Source organism: Doryrhamphus excisus, linkage group LG6 (genome assembly GCF_037039965.1).
Source record: "Doryrhamphus excisus strain RoL-2023G ecotype Guam linkage group LG6, RoL_Dexc_Guam_v1.1, whole genome shotgun sequence".
NCBI lineage: Eukaryota > Metazoa > Chordata > Actinopteri > Syngnathiformes > Syngnathidae > Doryrhamphus > Doryrhamphus excisus.
Window position 1 is genome coordinate 758,316 of NC_136362.1, and position 26,545 is coordinate 784,860.

A 26,545-nucleotide genomic window follows, 5' to 3' on the forward strand; every position below is an offset into this window, starting at 1 on the left:
ATGTTCTCCCCGTGCATGCGTGGGTTTTCTCCGGGTACTCCGGTTTCCTCCCACATTCCAAAAACATGCTAGGTTAATTAGCGACTCCAAATTGTCCATAGGTATGAATGTGAGTGTGAATGGTTGTTTGTCTATATGTGCCCTGTGATTGGCTGGCCACCAGTCCAGGGTGTACCCCACCTCTCGCCCGAAGACAGCTGGGATAGGCTCCAGCACCCCCGCGACCCTCGTGAGGATAAGCGGTAGAAAATGAATGAATGAAAAAAAAATTTTTAATTAAATTATATTTTTGTTTTGGACATGTGGAACTGTGAATTGATTATGGGATGCACTCAATTGTAATCTGATGCATGTTCAAATGAAATAAAACCATTACCATATCTATTGAAAAATTTGCCTTGGTTAGTGTCCATTTTGGTTTTAGTCGCAAGTTCATATCACCTCGTACTTCGGTACGTGACAAAAATAAAATAAAACAAAAAATAAAACAAAAACCTTAAACTATATTAGGAAAGCAGGAAGTGAACAAATGTAACAGTTACTGATTGTAAAAGTCCCAGATGGAGGGGTAGGATTTAATAAGCTTTGCTTCTTCCTACTCCTTTTGGACATGTGGAACTGGGAACTGATTATGGGATGCATTCAATTGTAATCTGATGCATGTTCAAATGAAATTAAACCATTACCAAAAGTGGATCAGGTACACAATAACACCCACTCTACTGTGCCGGGTGCTCGCACGGGCCTCCGCCCGCTTCTAATATGCCGTCTCATGTTTAGCAATGTATCAATAATTGATGCTTGCTTGCGTGATAACCAATATCCCGTCCTCTTCTCCCAACCAGACTGCGTCCCCACATTTGAACACAACCCCGTCAAACACGTCCTCGCTCCAAGAAACGGGCGGGTGGTGATTGAATGTCGACCCAAAGCCGCCCCCAAGCCGACGGTGTCGTGGAGCAAAGAAACGGAGCTGCTGAGAAACTCCAGCAGGTGAGCGAGGCGGCGAACGCGGCGTCGTTCGTAGACAGGACGGGGTTTGTTGTGGGTCAACACGGGTCTACTCTATGTGGGCCAAAGGATCAACACGTTAGAATCCCTTCTCCGTGCGTAATGTGCGAGTTTAGGATCCTCAGCTAAGCTGTGGATCGTCTAAATCTTCTAAATGTGCGACAAACGCGTTGTTGATTTGTGTGCAGCGCTTTTGATGACGTTAAGCTCATTCCCTAACTCATCAGACCAGGATGACTGGATGGGTAAACCCCTCGCTGACAAAACAAGCCTAATCTTGGGGGGGGGGCTTGGAGACCCCCAACCGTCTCCCCACCCCCACAGAAGGGTTTAAAAGGCTTGCGGGGGGGACAGCAGTGGCTGAATTACTATGCGGCATATGTCTCTTCATATGGTGCGGAGCGCTGATGCTATTTTTCATTCATGAGGCTGAAATATGCAAAGAAATGGCTTTTTTTATTGCCTTCAGCTCACTTTCATCCTCAAATACTATTTTTTTCTAACTTTATTTGATAACAAGCACACACTAGTTTATTATCCAGTCAAACACTGTGGACTTGTTAACCCTTCATTGTGCAATAAAACACTACCAGACCTGTATTTGGAATATTTGAATCAGTCTATTGTACTGGTCATGTGACTTGTTTTTCTTTCAGGGTTTTCATCTGGGAGGATGGCAGCCTGGAGATCTTGAACGTGACTCGCGCGGACGAGGGCAGGTACAGCTGCTTTGCGGAGAACGACCGCGGCAAGGCCAACAGCACGGGATCCCTGCTGGTGACAGGTACACCGATGGGATCGTCATAACGACTATTTGATGTGGCGGGCGCCGCCACGCTCGTGTCGAAGCGTGAATTATCAGCTGTTGAGAGATAGGATGATGCTTCACTGGTAAGCAGCTCTTTTCTGCCCCCTTGTGGGTGACTGTACACACTGCGGGGATGCCATCTTTTCTACAGTTAACATGGATGGATAGATGTAGATAGATTGCTTTCGGCAATGGTTTGTTTCGGATCATTACGGTTCATTCAGTAAAAAGATCCGTTCATTTCGGTCATTAGGTCGTTAGCCTTTGATCTCCACCTGTGCATAGACCCGGTCAAACATGTCGAGTCAGTCCGTTCACTCATGTTCACGTTCGTTTCGACTCAACAGCGCAACAACACGTGATAACTAGTGTGTCGGTTATGAACGAACGGGTCAAAAGAACTCATTCTTTTTAGTGAACGGAATGAACAAGGTCACCGACAGCGTCAGTCAATCTTTGTCTTTCGGTCAGCTAACCCCACCCACCCACAGAGCGAGTCCCGCCCTGCAAAGTGTACTGACTCTCCAGCCAATCAAAGAATAGAACTGAACGGGTATTTTAGGGGCGGTGACCTTCACAATCCATTCACAAAAAAAGACCTAGTTCATTCATGACCGACACACCACTACACAAAGTGACACCTTTGTGTGTAACCACCCCCATCTCTTGGCCCCCGCCTCATCCCCCCAGACTCCACCAAGATCACCTTGGCCCCCTCCAATGCTGACGTCAAAGTGGGCGAAAACGCCTGGATGCAGTGTGCCGCGTCACATGACGCCTTGCTGGACATCACCTTCATCTGGTCCTTGGACGGCAACGTCATTGACCTTGACAAGGACAGCCAGCACTATGAACGCCCCCTGGTGAGGGAAGTGAAATATGAATGTTAATGACGCGTTTTATGATTTTATTCCTGCTCAGCAGTGTGGACACAATCTGGCATTTGATTGGCTGACATAAAGCCAGCTTTCCCCTCCAAAAATATATACAAATTGGCATATTTGACTCCTGAAATGAGCTTAACTTGCTAATAAACTCTTATTAAATTATAGCACTTGTCCTCTAATTGAAGGATGAAGGTCATCATCAAAATTTCTTTTGCTAACCAAAATTTTGTTGTGTTTTGTCGTTTTGTGTAGAACGGAAGCTCAAATGGCGAGCTGATGATCAAGAACGCGCAGTTGAAGCACGCCGGGATTTACACTTGCACCGCACAGACGTCCGTGGACAACATCACCACCTCGGCAAGCCTGGTTGTACGAGGTGGGCTCAAATTAGCTTCCAGGAAAAGAATAAAGGAGACAAACAAAGACGTAGGCTAACGTTAGCTTTAGCTGTGTAGTATTAGACAGTACTCCCCAGTCTCCATTGTGTGCTGACTACTACATGTACTACTAAGGCTGTCCGAATTAATATTTTTAACACTCACTCATCATCTCCTCGTCTGCCACTCACCCCAGGACCCCCCGGCGCCCCGGCCGGGCTACGAGTGATGGACAAAAGTGACAGGAGCGTAACGCTGCAGTGGAGCCGAGGAGCAGACAACCACAGCCCCATCTCCAAATACACCATCCAGTACCGGGCCGCCTTGTCGCAGGAAGTGTGGAGGAACGCCAGCACATGTGAGAGCACCAAATAAAAGCTGCTGCTGGTCTCGGCCGGAATATCCAACACGTCTTGTCTTTGCAGCTCCATCAGATGTTGAAGGCAACGCCGAGACGGCCACCGTGATGGACTTGGTGCCCTGGACCGAGTACGAGTTCAGGGTGATCGCTACCAACACCCTGGGAACGGGGGATCCCAGCAGTCCATCGCCCAAGGAGAAAACCCTGGCCTCAAGTAAGACCACCAGTTAGTACTAGTCACGGTCTTGATTCCTTTAATGATTGGACCTCTCATGTGTCACTCACTCTGCTGGACTCATCATTATGGCATAGAGTGAAAACTGTCAAAAAAAAAACAAAACAACACAATCAATTGTCTGTACACCTTCCAACATGACAATAATCTAGTGATGTTACAAGAGGTGCCGGGGCTTCAAAAAAGAGGAATCGCTAAAAAATTATTATTGAATAAAAATCTATTAAATCTCCGATATTCTGTCCAAGGTACACAAGCATACATCTTCCTAGTTACACAAGCACTTTCCCTGAGCCCATGCTAGCTAGGTGACATAAAACCATGATGAAGCTAGCCATATCACATGATACATGGCATTTATGGACAAGAAAACATTCAGTATTTTATATATATTGTATATTTTATCTTACACTTTGTAGATTAATCATTTGGTTATACAATTTTTTGTAGTACATAATCATTTCCAAGAGCCAAAACAGATCAGCATTCAACGCATCACAAATGAAAATACAGCCGCCTGTAATTCTATCCAAGGCCAGCAGGTGGCTTCGTGTGCACATTAAGCTTCAAGAAATGAATCCATTCTATTATATTGTTTTGTACAATTGAATTTGTAATAAAATGTTTAAAAAACAAACGAAAAAAACGCTCACCCTGAAAAAAAATGACTCCATTTTAGAAGTAGTTGACTGAAATGGTTTTAAGCCTCATGGGCCATCACTAGCATAAACCCAATGCAGCTTGTATTAGCATTAGCGATTTTAGCATCTTTTTAAAACACAACTCATTTTTATGAAATAACAATTCAAACATTATCTACTCATTGACTTATTACATCTACTTACAACATTATGTCCGTCCTGAACACCAGAGGCAAACAAATGAACAGGTTCCTGTGGGCTAATGGCTTCCCTGTCTTTTAAAGCTAACACAGGAAGTGATGTCACGATCCTGAAGCTAGCTTTATTGACAACCGTAACATAACAAAAATAGCATAGCTGAAGTAAAGACAGTTTTTAACATTGCTAATTATTTATAAACATGACAGATGGATTTAAAATATTTAAGATTGAAGGAGCTAAAATGCTCCTCTATCGATAACTGTCAACAATAAAAAAAATACAATCAATTGTCTATACACCTTCTAACATGACAATGCATAAACCCAATGCAACTTGTATTAGCATGTCCAATTTTAGCATTAGCGATTTTTGCATCTTTTTAAAACATAACTTATTGAACGTTTTTATGAAATAACAATTCAAACATTATCTACTCATTGATTTATTACATCTACTTACAACATTGTTATGTCTGTCCTGAACACCAGAGGCAAACAAATGAACAGGTTCCTGTGGGCTAATGGCTTCCCTGTCTTTTTTAGCTAACATAGGAAGTGATGTCACGATCCTGAAGCTAGCTTTATTGACAACCGAAAAAGACAGTTTTTAACATTGCTAATTATTTATAAACATGACACATAGCTTTATAATATTTAAGATTGAAGGAGCTAAAAATGGGAGCTGTTCTTTAACGAGTTTCCCGATCCTGAATCTAGCTTTATTGACAACTGGAACATAACAAAAATAGCTTTACAGTGAGAAAAAATAAAGTAATAAAAAAAAATAGAGCTGAATAAAAAACAGAGTAGAAAAGCACAACATTCCGAGCTAAAAATAGGCATGGCAGTAATTAATTCATTCATTAATTTTTGACCGCTGGATCCTATCCCAGCTGTCTTTGGCGAGAGGCGGGGTGAAGTGACGAAGTGAACGAGTCAACCGGGTACCCATGAGTCCTGATTCAGTTACAAGCTTCCGAGTTTTAAACGACTGCTTCATGGCAAACCTTGAATTTGTGTTTGGTGATGAAGGCTCTGCTTTTTCAATGCTGCTTTCTCCTTGCAGTTCCTGTCGTGGCTCCTTCAGATGTGGGCGGGGGCGGCGGGACCAGCAGGGAGCTGACCATCACGTGGACGGTAAGGTTGGACTTTCCTTTGGGGCATGAAGCTCACAAGTTCTGCAACTTTTACAAAAGGAAAATGGCCAAGTATTAATAATTTTGGCAGCATTTATTTTGAATAAACTTTACAACATTATTAGACATGAAATAACATTTTCCCTTATATCTACTATATTGGGTAATATGGGTGTAAAGGTGACTATAGGGGTGTTATTTCATGTCTAGAGGGCTTTAATGGTAAAACATTATATTTAGAAGGTGGTATACGTGGTTTGTGTTATGTGTTATTTTCTCTTATCTACTATATTGTGTAATAGGAGTGTAAAGGTGACTATAGGGGTGTTATTTCATGTCTAGAGGGCTCTAATCATGTTCCAAAGTGTATTTAGAAGGTGGTAAACAAGTTTTCCGTCTTATTTACTCTTATTATGTCTACTATATTGGGTAATAGGAGCGTAAAGGTAGCTGTAGGGGTGTTATATCATGTGTAGAGGGCTCTAATCATGTTTAAAAGTGTATTTAGAAGGTTGTAAACAAGTTTTATTTGTCTTATTTTCCTTTATGTCTACTATATTGGAGTGTAAAGGTGACTATAGGGGTGTTATTTCATATGTAGAGGGCTCTAATCATGGTAAAAAGTGGATCTAGAAGGTGGTAAACAGGTAATGCATGTCTCATTTTCCCTTACTATGTCTACTATGTTGGGTAATAGGAGTGTAAAGGTGACTATAGGGGTGTTATTTCATGTCTAGAGGGCTTTAAGGGTAAAAAATTATATTTAGAAGGTGGCATACGTGGTTTCTATGTGTTATTTTCTCTTATTATGTCTACTATATTGGGTAATAGGAGTATAAAGGTGACTATAGGGGTGTTATTTCATGTCAAGAGGGCTTTAAGGGTAAAAAATTATATTTAGAAGGTGGCATACGTGGTTTCTATGTGTTATTTTCTCTTATTATGTCTACTATATTGGGTAATAGGAGTGTAAAGGTGACTATAGGGGTGTTATTTCATATCTAGAGGGCTCTAATCATGGTAAAAAGTGGATATAGAAGGTGGCAAACAGGTAATGCATGTCTTATTTTCCCATATAATGTCTATTATATTAGGTAATGGGAGTATAAAGGTGACTATAGGGGTGTTATTTCATGTCTAGAGGGCTTTAATGGTTAAAAAAAAGTTACGTAAAAGCATTACGTTACATTAACAAGCACTAAGGCATAACATACATTCTGAGTACAGCACCTAGCCACATTAGCTAACCCCATTAAGCTAACCCAGCTAGCTGAGTTTCAACGTTTTTTTGCCGATATTAACTGTACCTGTGTTGTCATCATAAGATACGATTAGGATGCATATAATAATATATATCATATATAAAATGTATACATATTGTTGTCCCGGCAGCCTGTCCAGGAGCAGTACTACTATGGTCCTGATTTTGGCTACATCGTGGCCTTCAAACCCCGAGGAGGCCTGGAGTGGACACAGGTGACGGTTTCAGACCCCGAGGCCAAGCGCTACGTCCACAAAGATCCCTCCATCCCTCCTTGGATAGAGTTTGACGTCAAAATCAAAGCGTTCAACGTCAAAGGGGAGGGCCCCTACAGTTTGACGGCGGTGGTTTACTCTGCTCAAGATGGTAAGCGGCGGATATCAAACCTGGATTGTAAAACCATATTCACGATATTTTAAATCTCCTTTCCTCTTACAATACAACCAGTCATGATGTGCTATATATATCACTATATTGACACTTACTATGGTACCCATTATGGCATTGGATGCTCATATCACCTCATACTTGGGTACGTGACAAAAATAAAATAAAATAAAATTAAAAAAAAAAAAAAAAACGTAAACTGTATTAGGAACGCAGGAAGTGAACAAATGTACCAGTTACTGATTGTAAAACTGCTATATATATCACTATATTGACTATGGTACCCATTATGTCATTGGATGCTCATATCACCTCGTACTTTGGTACGTCACAAAAAATAAAATAAAATAAAATAAAATAAAATAAAATAAATGCCTCGTTAAGAAGCCGTACAAACATTTTTAAAAATGTTTAAAAATTAAAAGAATTAAAAAAAATATATATATATATCAGGAAAGCAGGAAGTGAACAAATGTAACAGTTACTGATTGTAAAACTGCTGAATATCACTAATATTGACAGTTACTATGGTACCCATTATGTCATTGTATGGTCATATCACCTTTTACTTCCGTAAGTGACAAAATTTAAATTTAAATTTAAATTTAAATTAAAGCAATGCCGCGTTAAGAAGCCGTGCAAACATTTTTTAAATAATTTAAAAAATTAAAAGAATTAAAAAAAATTAAACTATATCAGGAAAGCAGGAAGTGAACGAATGTAACAGTTACTGATTGTAAAACTGCTATGTATCACTATATTGACACTTACTATGGTACCCATTGGATGGTCATATCATCTTTTACTTCGGTACGTGACATAAAATAATAATAATTTGTTCACTTCCTGCTTTCCTAATATAGTTAAAGTTTTTTTAATATTTTTATTTTTATTTTTATTTTTATTTTTATTTTTATTTTTATTTTTATTTTTATTTTTATTTTTATTTTTATTTTTATTTTTTAATTTTTTTATTCATTCATTCATTTTCTACGGCTTTTCCTCATAATTTTTTTTATTTGAATTTTATTATTATTTATTTTTTTATTTTGATTTTTTTTATTTATTTTATTTTTTGTCACGTACCGAAGTACGAGGTGATATGACCATACAATGACATAATGGGTACCATAGTAACTGTCAACATTACATTACATTTGTTCACTTCCTGCTTTCCTAATATAGTTTGTTTTCTTTTGTTTTCAATTTTATTTGTTCACATAAAATAAAATAAAATAAAATAAAATAAACTTACACTATATTAGGAAAGCAGGATTATATTGACAGTTACTATGGTACCCATCATAAAATAAAATAAAATAAAATAAAATAAAATAAAATAAAATAAAATAAAATAAAATAAAATAAAATAAAATAAAATAAAATAAAATAAAATAAAATAAAATAAAATAAAATAAAATAACAACCAAAAAACCTAAACCATATTATAAAAGCAGGAAGTGAACAAATATAACAGTTACTGATTGTAAAAGTACCAGATGGAGGGGTAGGATTTAATAAGCTTTGCTTCTTCCTACTCCTTTTGGACATGTGGAACTGGGAACTGATTATGGGATGCATTCAATTGGAATCTGATGCATGTTCAAATGAAATACAACCATTACCATTACCAAAAGCAGCCTATCTTTTTAGCCTTTCATTTCATGTTATTTTATTTTGCCTGTTATTTTAGCACCCTCCGATGCCCCTGCTAGTATCAACGGCAAAGTTCTCTCGGCCACAGAAGCGATCATATGGTGGTTCCCTATCCTGCAGAGCAACATCGATGGCTACCAGGTGAGTGGATGGCGTTACAAGCCCATGAAGATGGGTCCAGATGAAGCAACTTCAGTAGAAATTGTGTGTTAATTCAGAAATGGGACCTATTGTGCTCATTTTTCCATTCTTTGTATTGAGTTAGTTAGTCTATGTTCATTTTTACTGTGTGCTGTCAGGTGAAGTATTGGAGAAAGCTGGAGGACGGTGAAGGGGGGGGGCACAGGGTGGTGGTCTCCGGCAGGGAAAACCAAACCAGACTGGACGGAATGAGGCCGGACTCTCTCTACCTGGTTGAGGTCCGGGGCTACAACTCGGCGGGATACGGGCCGGCCAGCGATCGTCTGGAGATGCACACCAAAAGAGCTCGTAAGCTCGTCATGTAAGTTATGGTAAAATATCGATGTAAATATATTCATATTCTTCTATTCCGCAGCGCCAAGTCAAGCCCCAACAATAATCGGTAAGAAGTTCAAGGGCAAGTCAGTCAACATTGTATGGGAGCAAGTGGAGACGCTGGCCAACGAGTCGCCGGTAGAAGGCTACAAAGTGAGTGCGGTCGTCCTTCATGAGCAAAGACTTTTTTTATGGCACGCCGGAAAAACACAACAACGAGTTTGTGTTCTGTTTACTAATAAATTACGCAATTTATGACCGCATTGGGATGAACTGACGACACTCCCGCACGACTTATGGTAATGGTAACGGTAATGGTTTAATTTCATTTGAACATGCATCAGATTACAATTGAATGCATCCCATAATCAGTTCCCAGTTCCACATGTCCAAAAGGAGTAGGAAGAAGCAAAGCTTATTAAATCCTACCCCTCCATCTGGTACTTTTACAATCACTAACTCTTACATTTGTTCACTTCCTGCTTTCCTAATATAGTGTAATTTATTTTATTTTATTTTATTTTATTTTATTTTATTTTATTTTATTTTATTTTATTTTATTTTATTTTATTTTATTTTATTTTATTTTATTTTATTTTATTTTATTTTATTTTATGATGGGTACCATAGTAACTGTCAATATAATCCTGCTTTCCTAATATAGTGTAAGTTTATTTTATTTTATTTTATTTTATTTTATTTTATGTGAACAAATAAAATTGAAAACAAAAGAAAACAAACTATATTAGGAAAGCAGGAAGTGAACAAATGTAATGTAATGTTGACAGTTACTATGGTACCCATTATGTCATTGTATGGTCATATCACCTCGTACTTCGGTACGTGACAAAAAATAAAATAAATAAAAAAAATCAAAATAAAAAAATAAATAATAATAAAATTCAAATAAAAAAAATTATGAGGAAAAGCCGTAGAAAATGAATGAATGAATAAAAAAATTAAAAAATAAAAATAAAAATAAAAATAAAAATAAAAATAAAAATAAAAATAAAAATAAAAATAAAAATAAAAATAAAAATAAAAATAAAAATAAAAGTAAAAATAAAAATAAAAATAAAAATAAAAATAAAAATAAAAATAAAAATAAAAATAAAAATAAAAAAAATAAAAATAAAAATAAAAATAAAAATAAAAATAAAAATATTAACATTAAAAAAACTTTAACTATATTAGGAAAGCAGGAAGTGAACAAATGTGACAGTTACTGATTGTAAAAGTACCAGATGGAGGAGTAGGATTTAATAAGCTTTGCTTCTTCCTACTCCTTTTGGACATGTGGAACTGTGAACTGATTATGGGATGCATTCAATTGGAATCTGATGCATGTTCAAATGAAATAAAACCATTACCATTACCATTACCATTACCATTACCATTACCATACTTTGTGATGCTGCACAGGTGCTGTACAGGCCGCAGGGCCACTCCACGGGTACCCTATACATGACCAACAGGCGGCACATCGAGCTCCCCCTCTACGAAGACGAGACCTACGTGGTGGAGGTCCGGGCGTACACAGAGGGCGGAGACGGGGCCGTGTCACAGATCTTCATCACAGGTATGACAAAATAACCGGAAGGGCGATCATCATAAGTGGCCTCATGCACGCTGTGTGTCTCCCAGGAGGAAGCGTCATGGCCGCCCGGCCTCTCAGCACAACGGGCCTGCTCCTGACGGCTCTTTTCTGCCTGAACCCCTGAATGTAGCACCATCTTTCTCTTCACCCTCGGACGTGAAGGACACTCTTGATGGGCTTGACGCCTATAAGGACTTTTGGGAGTCTTTCCACGATCGTTTGGTTCCACTCTGTTCCCCATTCCGACTTCTCCCAGCTATGGAAGAACTTAGTGGAAGTAGACAGGAGCGGGCATCCCTCCTTTTTATCCGCGGAACGCCTCCTTGGAGGAGAGTCAACTACTCAAATATGCCTTATGTAAATGTCTGCACGTATCCTTCACAATGACCAGTCTTTCATTTTGATACAAATAAAGCCACATACTCACATAAAGTACGCTAATACTTTCAGGCCTGTGAAGGATAAGTGTACACGTTTAGGAGTATCTCTGTATATTCATCTTTATTTACGTGCACTTCTCTTTCTTTTTATTCGTGTTCTTCCAAAAGTGTAGCACAGCCTCGGTTGAGAACCGTGGATACAGTCAAAGCAAAAGTTCCTCAACATTCTCATCAATTTCCACTGCCCGTTGGTGTAATAACCCAAAAAACCTGCGTACCTGAAGTGTACTTAATGTAGCGCTGGCCTTCAAACAGCAGCTGGACAACAAGTAAATAAATTACACAATTCATGACCGCATTGGGATGAAATGACTACACTCCCCTACGATGGTTTAATTTCATTTGAACATGCATCAGATTCCAATTGAGTGCATCCCATAATCAGTTCCCAGTTCCACATGCCCAAAAGGAGTAGGAAGAAGCAAAGCTTATTAAATCCTACCCCTCCATCTGGTACTTTTACAATCAGTAACTGTTACATTTGTTCACTTCCTGCTTTCCTAATATAGTTAGTTTTTTTATTTTTTTATTTAAAAATTGTTTCAATTTTTAATTATTTTTTTATTTTTAATTTTATTTTATTTTTAATTTTTAATTTTTAATTTTTTGTTTTTAATTTTTTATTTTTTATTTTTTATTTTTTATTTTTTATTTTTTATTTTTTATTTTTTATTTTTTATTTTTTATTTTTTATTTTTTATTTTTTTAATTTAATTTTATTTATTTTTTTTAATTTTAATTTTAATTTTAATTTTAATTTTAATTTTAATTTTAATTTTAATTTTAATTTTTTTTACATTTTTACATTTTTACATTTTTGTTTTTAATTATTATTTTTTATTTTAATTTTATTATTATTATTATTATTATTATTAGTTTTTTGTCACATACCAGGAAGGAAGTAGGAAGTAGTTGATATCGTTCAGAAATAATTTGCCGTGTAACACCATGTACACCAAACATGATCTCTTTTCATGTGCACTTCCATCATCACCTCTTTTTGCCTCCTGGCCAAAAAAAAGATGTATGAATATGTCTTTGGTTGCGAATGCAACATAAAAAGCTCAACTTCTATTCCGTTGGCAGCTAGCGGCACAAAACCGGAAGTCCTTTTCTACACTCGGGAGCGTGACCAACCACAAAGGAGTGGGCGTGCCTGGAGGTGCAAATGAAAGGCAAAGAAATACTAGTGAATAGCTGCAGATTCTGGAAGAGCTGGAAAGCTTTGTGTGCTGATTATTGTGTGTCGCTGCTCGTTAGGAGTCAATACAAGTCAATACAAAGAGCATAACAGGCTCCCCTTTAACAGATCATTTTGTGCCGCGTTCATGTTGTATTCACCAATAGTTAGCGGAAAAGATGCGATACGATACGATGTGATACAATTCACCCTCTTCACGAAGCGATACAATGCGATATGATGCGATACGATGCGATACGATGTGATGCGATACGATGCGATACGATTCACCCTCTTCACGATGCGATACAATGTGATGCAATGCGATACGATGCGATATGATGCGATTCGATGTGATACGAAACGATTCACCCTCTTCACAAAGCGATATGATGCAATACGATTCGATGTGATATGATGCGATACGATATGATGCGATACGATTCACCCTCTTCATGATGTGATACAATGTGATGCGATATGATGCGATATGATGCGAGATGATGCGATACGATGCGATTTGATTCGATGCGATTCGATGCGATATGAAACGATTCACCCTCTTCACAAAGCGATATGATGCGATACGATTCGATGTGATACGATGTGATACGATGCGATATGATATGATGCGATATGATATGATGCGATATGATATGATGCGATACGATTCACCCTCTTCACGAGCGATACAATGTGATGCGATACAATGTGATGCGATACAATGTGATGCGATATGATGCGATACGATGCGATGCTATGCGATTCGATGCGATACGAAACGATTCACCCTCTTCACAAAGCGATATGATGCGATACGATTCGATGTGATACGATGCGATACAATACGATACGATGCGATACGATTCACCCTCTTCACAATGCGATACGATTCACCCTCTTCACGAGCGATACAATGTGATGCGATACAATGTGATGCGATATGATGCGATTCGATGCGATACGATGCGATACGATGCGATGCTATGCGATTCGATGCGATACGAAGCGATTCACCCTCTTCACAAAGCGATATGATGCGATACGATTCGATGTGATACAATACGATACGATGCGATACGATTCACCCTCTTCACGATGCGATACAATGTGATGCGATACGATGCGATATGATGCGAGATGATGTGAGATGATGCGATACGATGCGATTTGATGCGATTCGATGCGATACGATGCGATACGATGAGATATGATACGACACGATACGATGCGATACGATTCACCCTCTTCACAAAGCGATATGATGCGATTCGATGTGATACGATACGATATGATGCGATACGATTCACCCTCTTCACGAAGGGATACAATGCGATGCGATGCGATGCGATACGATTCACCCTCTTCACGATGCAATACAATGTGATGCGATGCGATGCGATGCGATGCGATATGATGTGATATGATGCGATATGATGCGATTCGATGCGATACGAAACGATTCACCCTCTTCACAAAGCGATATGATGCGATACGATGTGATACGATACGATACGATATGATGCAATACAATTCACCCTCTTCACGATGCGATACAATGTGATGCGATATGATGCGAGATGATGCGATACGATGGGATGCGATTTGATTCGATGCGATTCGATGCGATACGATATGATACGATATGATGCGATATGATGCGATATGATGCGATTCGATGCGATACGAAACGATTCACCCTCTTCACAAAGCGATATGATGCAATACGATTTGATGTGATACGATGTGATACCATGCGATACGATATGATGCGATACGATACGATGTGATACGATTCACCCTCTTCACGATGCGATACAATGTGATGCGAGATGATGCGATACGATGCTATGGGATGCTATGCGATTCGATGTGATTCGATGTGATTCGATGCGATACGAAACGATTCACCCTCTTCACAAAGCGATATGATGCGATACGATTCGATGTGATACGATGAGATACGATGCGATACGATGCGATATGATGCGATACGATGCGATACGATGCGATACGATGCGATACAATGCGATACGATGCGATACGATTCACCCTCTTTACGATGCGATACGTGCGATGCGATGCGATACGATATGATGCAAAACGATGCGATACGATGCGACATGATGCGATACGATGTGATACGATGCGATACGATGCAATACGATTCACCCTCTTCACGATGCGATACGATACAATACGATGCCATACAATATGATGCGATGCAATACGATACGATGCGATAATCATTTAGTTCAAATCGATATGATCGATATTCAAACCGATATGATATGGTGCAATTTCTTACGATATGATGCAATTCAACATGATGCAAATAAGCAAAGGGAAAAAAAGGAATTCAGTTATGATCCTACAAAAAGTATTTGGCAATAAGTGCTGTTTGTCTTTTTTTGCACCACTTCCTGATTATTTTTTTAGCTCCGTGCAGCTCGTATGGACACACGGGCAAAAGAAGACTCAACAGATGGATAGAAGGAATCGCACCCAAAGCATTCCGGCTTAAATTCAAAGGCTGACAGCTAGTCCGCACTGCCAAGCGGGGGGGGGGGGGATACACAAGCAGCACAAAATGCTGGGACGATGCTGCCGAACAATCCAGTCGCTTACGCACAATCAAACAAAATCAATACCAATACTAATAATATTGTTCTTCTCAGATCCATATATTACACATAACAATAAGAGTAATAAGGACGGGAAGAAATGAGGATTTGACCGAGTGTCCATCTTCTAATTAAATATCACCACATCACTACTACCAGGAGAACCAGAGTATAGAGGGGGAGGAGCCACCAGCTGTGGCCCAGCAAGGTGCACTGTATTCGGGCACACGCTCCGATCAAGTCCTGTGTGCAAGGTGAATTTGCAGTACGGTGTAATGGCTGCTGTTTGCCATATCATATAATACTAATATCGATTGAAATATCATTTTTGCTTTGGCTGTATCAGGGTGGTTTGAAATCGGTGTTTCCACCAAGCAATGTTGGGAGCGTTTGATACGGTAAACCCGACCCAGGTGACTTTCTGATATGGTCATGGTTATGGTTTTATTCCATTTCAACATGCATCAGATTACAATGAGTTACATTTGTTCACTTCCTGCTTTCCTAATATTGTTTTTTTTTTTCATTCATTCATTTTCTACCACTTATACTCACGAGGGTTGCTGAAGTGCTGGAGCCTATCCCAGCTGTCTTCGGGCGAGAGGCGGGGTACACCCTGGACTGGTGGCCAGCCAATCACAGGGCACATATAGACAAACAACCATTCACACTCACATTCATACTTATGGACAATTTGGAGTCGCTAATTAACCTAGCATGTTTTTTTTGGAATGTGGGAGGAAACCGGAGTATCCGGATAAAACCCCACGCGCTAACCACTCTCCTGTATTTACTTCCTAGCAAAAGGGAAGCATTTTATCCAAGAGGAGACTGAGGGCAGAAAAAAATTGAATGCTGCATCAAAGATTGGGGACATACATACTACATAGTATCTCACAGTGGCAAAGAACAAACTAATATGACAATTCTGGCACCCTTTTACCCCCAGTTTATTACCCCCAGGTATTGGGGGTATTTGTTCACTTCCTGCTTTCCAAATACAATTTTTTTTTTATTAATTTTAATTTTTTTTATTAATTTTTTGTCACATACCAAAGTAGGAGGTGATATGACCATACAATGACATAATGGGTACCATAGTAACTGTCAATATAGTGATATATAGCAGTTTTACAATCAGTAACTGTTACATTTGTTCACTTCCTGCTTTCCAAATACAATTTTTTTTAAAAATTTATTTTATTTTTTTTATTAATTTTTTTGTCACATACCGAAGTAGGAGGTGATATGACCATACAATGACATAATGGGTACCATAGTAAGTGTCAATATAGTGATATATAGCAGTTTTACAATCAGTAACTGTTACATTTGTTCACTTCCTGCTTTCTGAATATTATTTTATTTTATTTTATTTTATTTTATTTTATTTTATTTTATTTTATTTTATTTTATTTTATTTTATTTTATTTTATTTTATTTTATTTTATTTTAATGCTATGGCTTTTTAACGTAGTATATGGGATAAATCGCCGAAAGTACACTTTTACCACATTTTTTTTTTTACATTTGTTGTTTTGACATTGTTTAGCTCCGCCCTACTTGCAAATGAAAAATGTTTATGGAAATATTCTGCTTGGTGGAAACGCCACTCAAGCCCGTTTGTCTGTGGCTACTGTTGATTTGGATTATATTTCTATAATAAAACAACATGCCTAGCTCGTGTTACGGTGGACTACTATGTCTTCTTTTTACGAGAGAGAAGCTCAGCAAAGCCGTAGTGTCAGAGCCCCCCCCCCCATATCAACGCTGTGGTCTGCTGTTTTTTGTCATTAGTTCACCATCCGCGTCCCTCAAACGAAGGACCAAAATGCTGCGTTTTGATGCTTCTTACTGTACGTTGTGAGCATCCACCGCCAAGTGCTTCTCCCGGTTTCCCGTCCATGCAGCAGCAAAAGAAAGGGTTGCCAAATGCATGACTTGCCTTGAAAGTTTTTTTTTTTGTTTTGTTTTTTGTTCACAGGAAGCTGCAGCTCGCTGCAGTCTCACCTGCATGATATATTGTACATTCCATCCTGTGTGGCATCCCTTTACGGCACAGAAAACTGTGCTTTTGTTACCAAAAGCTTCATTCCGCTAAGAAGGAGACATTTTGTTTTTTTGTTTTTTCCAGTAAAGTATGAGGTATGGAAACTGGAATGGTGTGTTGGCTGGAGAAGGAACAATAAAAGTCTAGTAAATAGTTACAGGACTGCTTTTGTTTGTTGTTTTTTTTTACCATCTCCTGTATTTACTTCCAAGCAAAAGGGAAGCATTTTATCCAAGAGGAGACTGAGGGCAGCAAGAAAATGGAAATGAAAATGGTAATATAATTGTATATTTTTTATTTTTTATTTTTTATTTTTTATTTTTTATTTTTTATTTTTTATTTTTTATTTTTTATTTTTTATTTTTTACTTTTTATTTTCTATTTTTTATTTATTTATTTATTTATTTATTTATTTATTTATTTTTTTTTGTAATTTATTTTTTTTAATTTATAAATTTTTCGTTTTAATATGGTTTTTGTAGGAGGACAAACATGTCACAAACACCCTTAACGTTTTCCAATACTGTAAAAATGTGTAAAAAATGTGTTTTTTATTATTATTATTTATATATATGTAACAGGTGTGTTCCAGCAATTGTAATTCACCAAAAGTCCATCCTTAGTATTTGTTTTCATTTTGTCATATCATTTTCATGTTGAATTATTTATTTTACGTATATTTGTAATTTTATTTTGAAATTTGTTTTATTTTGGTGACTTCCTGTAAGGAAGGAACTTCCTGTAGTTTCGCGGTACTCTCCTCAGACGGCGCGAGATCCCGCTGAGGAGAGAGGTGTGCCTGTTGAAGTCGTGACAAGTTGCTCTACTGATTTTATTTTGTTTGCACAGGTATGTGAGCTCATGGTTTTTTGTTCATTTGTTATAATGTTCATGGTAAAACATAAAAATTGCCACTGTTGAATGGATTAAGCAAATTTATAGAAACTTTCATTAGCTGAGACGGCGCGAGATCCCGCTGAGGAGAGAGGTGTGCCTGTTGAAGTCGTGACAAGTTGCTCTACTGATTTTATTTTGTTTGCACAGGTATGTGAGCTCATGGTTTTTTGTTCATTTGTTATAATGTTCATGGTAAAACATAAAAATTGCCACTGTTGAATGGATTAAGCAAATTTATAGAAACTTTCATTAGCTGAGACGGCGCGAGATCCCGCTGAGGAGAGAGGTGTGCCTGTTGAAGTCGTGACAAGTTGCTCTACTGATTTTATTTTGTTTGCACAGCTGGTTTTGAATAAATCCTGCTCCAGTGGCAAAACAGCGGTGATCCCCATCTCATCTGTACACAACACAACGCGGAGTTTGATCACAGTGAGACAAGAGAGGGTCGGCTAGGCCGGCTACAGTGGTGCCGTGACCCGGATCCACTCCGCTCCAGGCTGGTTCATCGTCATCGCGGTTCCTGGAGCTGTGGATCAACATCAGCTTGGTCACCAGAGGTTGCTTTGTCTCACATATTAGTGTTAAAATGTTTGTTCACAAGGTTTAAAAAAAAAAAAAAAAAAACTAAGGAAAAGGGGTTATTCAAGTGGTTAAAAGTGAACTTTATGTGTCTTCTGTGGAAAAATGGATGATAACAGTCAGCTTAACAGTTTCAGCCTTGGTTTTGGGAGAGGTAGGCTGCCTGCCACACCAGTTAGAGATGTGAATGCTGCAGGCTCCCCAGCTTTCTGTTCTACTCGCATTCTTAACCGTACACCTGCTAGTCTTCAGCCCAGTAACGCACTCTCTGACAACTCAGCTACAACTGACCTGGCTTTAAATGACTTGATAACAAGCATTGCACAGCAGGTGGGACAAACTATAAGGGATCAGTTAAAGGAAGAATGTAGAGAAAGTGGTGTTAGAGGCGCACAAGCTCAGAGCAGTGTCGACCAGTTACCTAGTGACTCTACTTACCTTAACCTGACCGGTGCCAAGTTAGTCCTGCAGTCAGATGTGAAAGAGCCTCCTGTCTTCAGAGGAGATGAGTCGGACAAGATCACGTTGTGTGAGTGGGAAGAATTGATGAAAACCTACTTCAAGAAACGAGCCACACCCATAGCAGAGCAACATTCTGAGATAATGTGTAAGTTAATGGGAAAAGCCAAAGACATTGTAAGAATCACTCTGAGAAGCAGTCCCTCACTGAAACCAGGAGAGAGCCCAGAAGTGATCTACAACATTCTCAGTCGACATTTTGGTGAAGTGAGTTTCTCATGTATGCCCATGGCGGACTTCTACAGTACAGTCCCAACAGCAGGAGAAACTCCTCTAGAGTATTGGGTTCGGCTGAACAAGGCAGTTGATGCAGCGGAAGAAGGTTTGAAAAGGCTAGGTCGACGTTTAGACAACCCCTGCCAAGAAGTTGCTATGATGTTTGTTAAGTACTGTCCAGATCCCTCACTGGCAGCAGTCCTCAAGTTTAAAGCACCGGACAAGTGGACTGTTAGTGATATTCAAGAGCAGATAGATCAACACCAGATCGAGGCCAGAGAACAGAAACTCTCCAAGTCAAAGCAGCCTGCACTTGTCACGGTTAACATCCAGACCCCTGCACCTGATAATTTGGCACCGACATGTCAACCCGGAGAGCCTCCTGTGCAGGTTGAGAATAACCCAGCAGCCAAACCCCCCTGCGATGATGGTTGCTTGAGAACACTGATCGGTCTCTTTGATCGTGCTTTATCACAACATGTCCTGGCCACAGACAAACCGATCCATCCGGCACAGACTTACCAAAGGTCCTGTAGAGTCTGTCAGTCTCTCGAGCACTCTACCCTTGCGCACTGCAGGCAGAAACGCTTGTGTCTGTCATGTTTTGAGCCAAATCACATCAAAAGAAACTGCCCTCGTCGCATGCCTGCTCAAAGTCGATTTATCCCTCAACCACAAAACTCCCAGCCTTTAAACTAAGTGGTCCGCAGTGGGAGAGGGGTCATGTGGACGCTAGAGAAGAAACCCTCAGTAAAGACAACATTGAACAGCATTATATTAGGGCATGTGCAGCTGCTCCAGTCAATGCAAAGGTGATAGTGCAGAATACACAGAGAATAGGTCCTTTTGATGAACTGTTTTACACTCCTGTCAGCATCAACAACAAGTCGCACGTGAAGGGGATGCTGGATTCTGGTTCCATGGCCTGCACACTAAGTGAGCAAGCAGAACTACAGATGTTAAGTGACAATGTTCTATCAAATTCCATTCCTCTGACTCAAGAGATTGTTCTTGTGGGCTGTGGTGGAAAAATCAGCAAGCCCAAGTGCATGTATGAAGTTGAGATGAAAGTGTATGGAGAAACCTGTGTTGTTCCTGTTCTTGTTGTGCCAGGCCAACGTGATGATTTAATCTTGGGCACAAATGTCATCAGATTTCTTATGCACCAGCTGAAAATAAGCAGTGACTATTGGCGTCTTGTCTCCAGTGGCAATCTTCTTCCTGAGTGTGAGCAGTTTCTTGACCTCATGGCAAACTCATCCAGGTGGAGAGGTGAGGAGCTCCCGGAAAAGATCGGCACAGTCAAACTTCAACAGTCAGTCACCCTGCTGGTGAGACAAGAACACCTTGTGTGGGGTAAGCTGCCGAATAATGTCCCAATGTCACCAGGAAGTACAGTCATTGTCGAACCCACCTCATCAAAGTCCATGCCACGCAACATCATGGTTGGCCGTGTCATTACGCCACTTTGGGGAGACAGATGGGTTCCCATGAAAGTGACTAACCTGTCCAACAAGCCGATAACCCTCAAGAGGAACAGTAAGCTGGCAGATGTGTCTCCCTGCCTAGCTGTAGAAGACTTTGAAGTTTTCCAGGGTTCCAGTCAGCCTGGAAAAGCTGAAACAGACAACAGTCATGACTATGTCAAGCTCACAGATCTGAAACAGCGGCTGCAACAAGTTGGTCTCAGCAACATTGACATTGACCTGTGTCACGCTGGTAATGAAGGGAAAAAGAAGTTAGTTGAGCTGCTCGAAAAGTACAATGACATCTTCTCAAAACACACGTTGGATTGTGGTGAGGCGAAAGGCTTTACCCACCACATCAGACTTACCGATGAGAAACCTTTTCGTCTTCCTTACCGCCGTGTGCCACCAGCCCACTACCAGAAACTGCGGCAGGTCCTGTCTGAGATGGAGGAGCAGGAAATAATCCGGAAATCAGTGAGTGAATATGCATCTCCTCTAGTCCTGGTGTGGAAAAAGGACGGCAGCTTAAGACTATGCACCGACTTCAGGTGGCTGAATGCTCGCACATTCAAAGATGCGCACCCACTGCCACATCAGTCGGACTGCCTTGCTGCGCTGGGAGGAAACACCTACTTCAGCACCATGGACCTGACCTCCGGGTTTTATAACATCCCGATGGCTGAGGGAGACAAGAAGTACACTGCATTCACGACCCCTGTGGGTTTGTATGAGTATAATAGAATGCCACAAGGTCTGTGCAATAGCCCCGCCTCATTTATGCGCATGATGCTCAGCATATTTGGTGACTTGAACTTCAGCAGTCTGTTATGCTATCTCGACGATTTGCTGGTGTTTGCTTCGACAGAAGAGGAAGCTTTGGAGAGGCTTGAGGTTGTTTCAGAGGCTGCGACTCCACAACCTTAAGCTAAGTCCTAAGAAGTGTCACCTGATGCGATCTTCAGTCAAGTTTCTTGGTCACGTCATAGATGGCAATGGAGTGGCTGTGGACCCATCGAAAGTTGACATAATCACAAACATGTCCAAAAGAGATCTGATGGAAGAAGATGGCTGCACCCCATCAGTGAAGAGGATAAAGTCTTTCCTCGGGATGGTATTCTACTACCAACACTTCATTCCAAGTTGCTCTGCCATAGCGAAGCCACTCTTTGCTCTCACTGCTGGACAAAAGAAAAGAGGAAAAGTCAAGTCAAAAGCAAATGCTGGCTCTTTCAGGAAGCTCAAACCCTCAGATTGGTCCGGTGAGTGTGATGCAGCTCTGTCGAAGCTTAAAGACTGTCTTTTGAACTGTGTTGTCCTCACGCATCCGGATTTCACGCTGCCCCTGATCTTGTCCATTGATGCCTCGCTAGATGGACTCGGCGCTGTACTGTCACAAGTACCAGCTGGACAAGAGAAAGCCCGCCCCATAGCATTTGCCAGTAAGACCCTGAGCAGTTCTCAGAAAAGGTACCCAGCTCACCGGCTAGAATTTTTAGCCTTGAAGTGGAGTGTGTGTGAGAAATTTAGCCATTGGTTGAGGGGTCATTCATTTACAGTATGGACAGATAACAACCCACTCACCTATATCATGACAAAGCCAAAGCTCGATGCTTGTGAGCAGCGTTGGGTGTCCAAGCTTGCTCCTTATACATTCGACCTGAAACACATACCTGGTACGAAGAACACAGTTGCTGATGCTCTTAGCAGAGATCCCTTTGCCACGACAGTCGGTCATCGGCTCATCACAGAGCACTACGACCAACTGCTTGCTGAAGCTGAGGATGTCAGCTATGATGGCATTCAGGACACTCTCCGTTTAAAGGTCCAGTGTCATCGGGTAAAGAAACCACCCCATACCAGCCCATCATCTCAGGTTAGTCCAACTAAACATCCTTGTGACTCTGTGGCCGTCAAGGCTCTTTTGGATGCTCATGACCAATGGGATACAGCTGCTGAGACCAGGGCTGTGGAGCTGCTTCAGTCTGTGCAGGATCTTTTGACACAAGGCCAGGATCCACTTCCTGTCTTCACCTTGGAAGAACTCCAGCGAAGCCAAGAGCTTGATGCCACCATCTCGAAGCTGGTGCCGTTTGTCATTCGAAAGAGACGACCATCCAGGCGTGAAAGAGCAGGTCTTGACTCGAAAGCTGTGACGTTGCTCAAACAGTGGGACCGGCTTCACTTTCAGAATGGTGTCCTGTACCGTGTGACTAAAGATCCCCTCAGTAAACAAAAAAGGCATCAGTTTGTCTTGCCAGAGACTCTCAAGGAGACAGCGCTGCATGGTATCCATGACATTGCTGGACACCAGGGGCAAGCGAGAACTTTACACCTGGCGAGACAACGCTTCTTTTGGCCCAAGATGGAGTCTGATGTAAGAGATTACGTCAAGTGCTGTCAAAGATGCATTCTAGCAAAAACACCAGACCCTTCTGCTAGAGCACCACTTGAAAGCATCAGAACCTCTTGTCCCATGGAGCTCGTATGTTTGGACTTTTGGAGTGCAGAAGACAGCAGGCAGCGCTCCGTCGATGTTCTTGTCCTGACAGATCATTTTACAAAGCTGGCCCATGCCTTTCCATGCACAAACCAGACCGCCAAGCAAGTAGCTAAAAAGCTATGGGATCACGTCTTCTGTGTGTATGGGTTCCCTGAACGGATCCACTCCGATCAGGGGGCTAACTTTGAGAGTGAGCTCATAGCCGAACTGCTCAGACTGTCAGGAGTCTCAAAGTCACACACTACGGCTTATCACCCGATGGGAAATGGAGGAACTGAGCGCTTTAACAGAACGTTAGGCAGCATGCTCAGATCGTTGCCCCTCAAGGAGAAACACAAATGGACACAACAAGTACAAACTTTGACGTTTGCGTACAATGCAACAGTACATGAAACCACCGGATATGCCCCTTTCCAGCTCATGTTTGGTCGTATTCCAAGGCTCCCCGTGGATGTAATGTTTAAACAGGTGCTTCACGACCCTGTGGTTGTCGATCACAAAAGCTACGTGAAAACTCTGATGTCACATCTTAATGAAGCAGCCAGGATCGCTCAAACACATGCAGTCAAGGAACAAGACAAACAAGCAAGAGAGTACAACAAAAAAGTAAAAGGCACTCACTTGAGCATTGGAGACCGAGTACTCATCGCAAACAAAGGCGAAAAAGGGAAGAAAAAGTTAGCTGATAAGTGGGATCCAACAGTGTACACAGTCAAAGACAGAAATCTGCAGACCCACACGTACAGGCTGGAGGACAATAAGGGCAAAACAAAAGTAGTGCACCGCAACTTAGTCCTGAACATCAGTTTCTTACCTGTGGTGGCGACTGAAAGAGAACTGTGTGACACTGGGAATGAGGATGGATCAAGTGTGACAAATTCCCTGGATTCTTTGGAGGAGGAGAACTCAGAGGAGAGGACAAGCGCATGGGTTATGAGTGAATCAGCAGACGCCGAGAGTCAGGCCAGCCTGAGTGGAGGACAGTCAGAACTGGACCAGCCCAGTCAGGATGCTGCAGAGTTGGATCATGAGGAGCTATCTGCAGATGAGTTGATCCAGTGCGCACCTGGCGGCAGAGACTCCAATAGAGACAGTGACATTAACAGTCTAGCTGCAGAACCTGACTCAGACTCCCTACTTTCGTCAGACATGCTTCCAGTAGACACAGACACCAAGTCTAATCCAGACACTGACTGTGACACAGAGTCAGAGTTACTTCAGGCAAGCCCAGTGCTTTCCACAGACTCACAGGTGCCATCAGTAGATGCTGTTCATGACAGAGGCATACAAGTTAACCCATCAGCACCTACAGAACATGTAGTCAGGACACGGTTTGGCAGAGTCAGTAGAAAGGTCAATCGTCTTATTGAATCCATGGTTCAAAAGCCTTTTGATATAAAAGATATGGCAAGTTCATTCAGCAGGAAATCTCAGTCACTCCTAACTTTGTTTTAGTGTATCAAGGTGTCCAGATATGTAATGTGTTGTGATTAATGGACAATGTCACTACCGTAGTGATTTTGTATGCAGTATGTTTTGCAAAGTTTAAGGTGACGGAGAATGTGTATGGTGTACACGGCATCATATCAACCTAGGAGAGACTAAGGCTTGATCACCCTTATGTTCTTTCTGAACCTATTTTGTGGGTTTCTCATGGAAGGTAAAGCTCAGAGCTTTTTAACTACCTCCGTCAGGTTTCACTGAGTGTGTGAATTGTTGTTTTTTTTGGAACGCTCACATGTACAGTCTGGATTTTGGTGAAGTTAGGAGGGGTGGATGTAACAGGTGTGTTCCAGCAATTGTAATTCACCAAAAGTCCATCCTTAGTATTTGTTTTCATTTTGTCATATCATTTTCATGTTGAATTATTTATTTTACGTATATTTGTAATTTTATTTTGAAATTTGTTTTATTTTGGTGACTTCCTGTAAGGAAGGAACTTCCTGTAGTTTCGCGGTACTCTCCTCAGACGGCGCGAGATCCCGCTGAGGAGAGAGGTGTGCCTGTTGAAGTCGTGACAAGTTGCTCTACTGATTTTATTTTGTTTGCACAGGTATGTGAGCTCATGGTTTTTTGTTCATTTGTTATAATGTTCATGGTAAAACATAAAAATTGCCACTGTTGAATGGATTAAGCAAATTTATAGAAACTTTCATTAGCTGAGACGGCGCGAGATCCCGCTGAGGAGAGAGGTGTGCCTGTTGAAGTCGTGACAAGTTGCTCTACTGATTTTATTTTGTTTGCACAGCTGGTTTTGAATAAATCCTGCTCCAGTGGCAAAACAGCGGTGATCCCCATCTCATCTGTACACAACACAACGCGGAGTTTGATCACAGTGAGACAAGAGAGGGTCGGCTAGGCCGGCTACATATATATAAAGTATAAATAAAATGTTTCAATAAACTAACACTCAGCATCAGGTGATTTGAGGAACGTGATTCTCTGCACCCAATCAGGGTTTCACCTCTTGATCACATGACACCCAATAACCAATAAATAGCTAACAGGAAGCCTCACGCGGAAACACTTGCTGCACAGCTAGAGTAGCAAATGTATTTCATACTAATATAATAATATTATATATCATCAAATATAATAATATGTTTTAACACTGCTTCGTTTAAATACGTTGTAGGCACCCACTAGAACTGCCGCGACTGGGAGTACTACCTGGGGAGCATTTCATGTACATTATATTGACCGGAACTGGTAAGTGTTGCTAACATTGGCTTCACTTAGCTTAGCCACCCAGCCTTATTGTGTGGGCTGGTTAGCATGAACAGTGTAACGAGTTTAAAATGTCTTTTCATTTCACAAAATCATTTAAACGATTATTTTTTTCTGCTTTTTATGTGTAAATATGTAAATAGGATATGTAGAGTTGTTCTGTGGTGCCAGTGTTGTGTCAGTGTGTGCGACGTGCGGTGACGTCATAGCGTCGCGTCGCGGAAGAGACAGTTTTTAGTTTTTGTAAAATTGTGTGGAGAGATTGTTGAGC

The 26,545-nt window shown here is 40.6% G+C and overlaps 1 protein-coding gene across 2 annotated transcripts in view; it reads left to right on the top strand.

The window, feature by feature from the left end:
* Nucleotides 1–11,993, top strand: part of cntn1a (contactin 1a) — a 51,050-nt gene extending 39,057 nt beyond the window's left edge. For both annotated transcript variants that reach the window (XM_078791061.1, XM_078791062.1), the window contains 13 exons: nt 846–993; nt 1,668–1,795; nt 2,510–2,682; nt 2,959–3,082; nt 3,280–3,441; nt 3,509–3,658; nt 5,587–5,657; nt 7,049–7,283; nt 8,998–9,101; nt 9,260–9,449; nt 9,517–9,629; nt 10,899–11,055; nt 11,121–11,993. In XM_078791061.1, the coding sequence (XP_078647187.1) occupies nt 846–993; nt 1,668–1,795; nt 2,510–2,682; nt 2,959–3,082; nt 3,280–3,441; nt 3,509–3,658; nt 5,587–5,657; nt 7,049–7,283; nt 8,998–9,101; nt 9,260–9,449; nt 9,517–9,629; nt 10,899–11,055; nt 11,121–11,197 (1,832 nt within the window). In that variant the 3' untranslated portion in view covers nt 11,198–11,993. The remainder of the gene's footprint in view (nt 1–845; nt 994–1,667; nt 1,796–2,509; nt 2,683–2,958; nt 3,083–3,279; nt 3,442–3,508; nt 3,659–5,586; nt 5,658–7,048; nt 7,284–8,997; nt 9,102–9,259; nt 9,450–9,516; nt 9,630–10,898; nt 11,056–11,120) is intronic.
* Nucleotides 11,994–26,545: the final 14,552 nt, after the last annotated feature.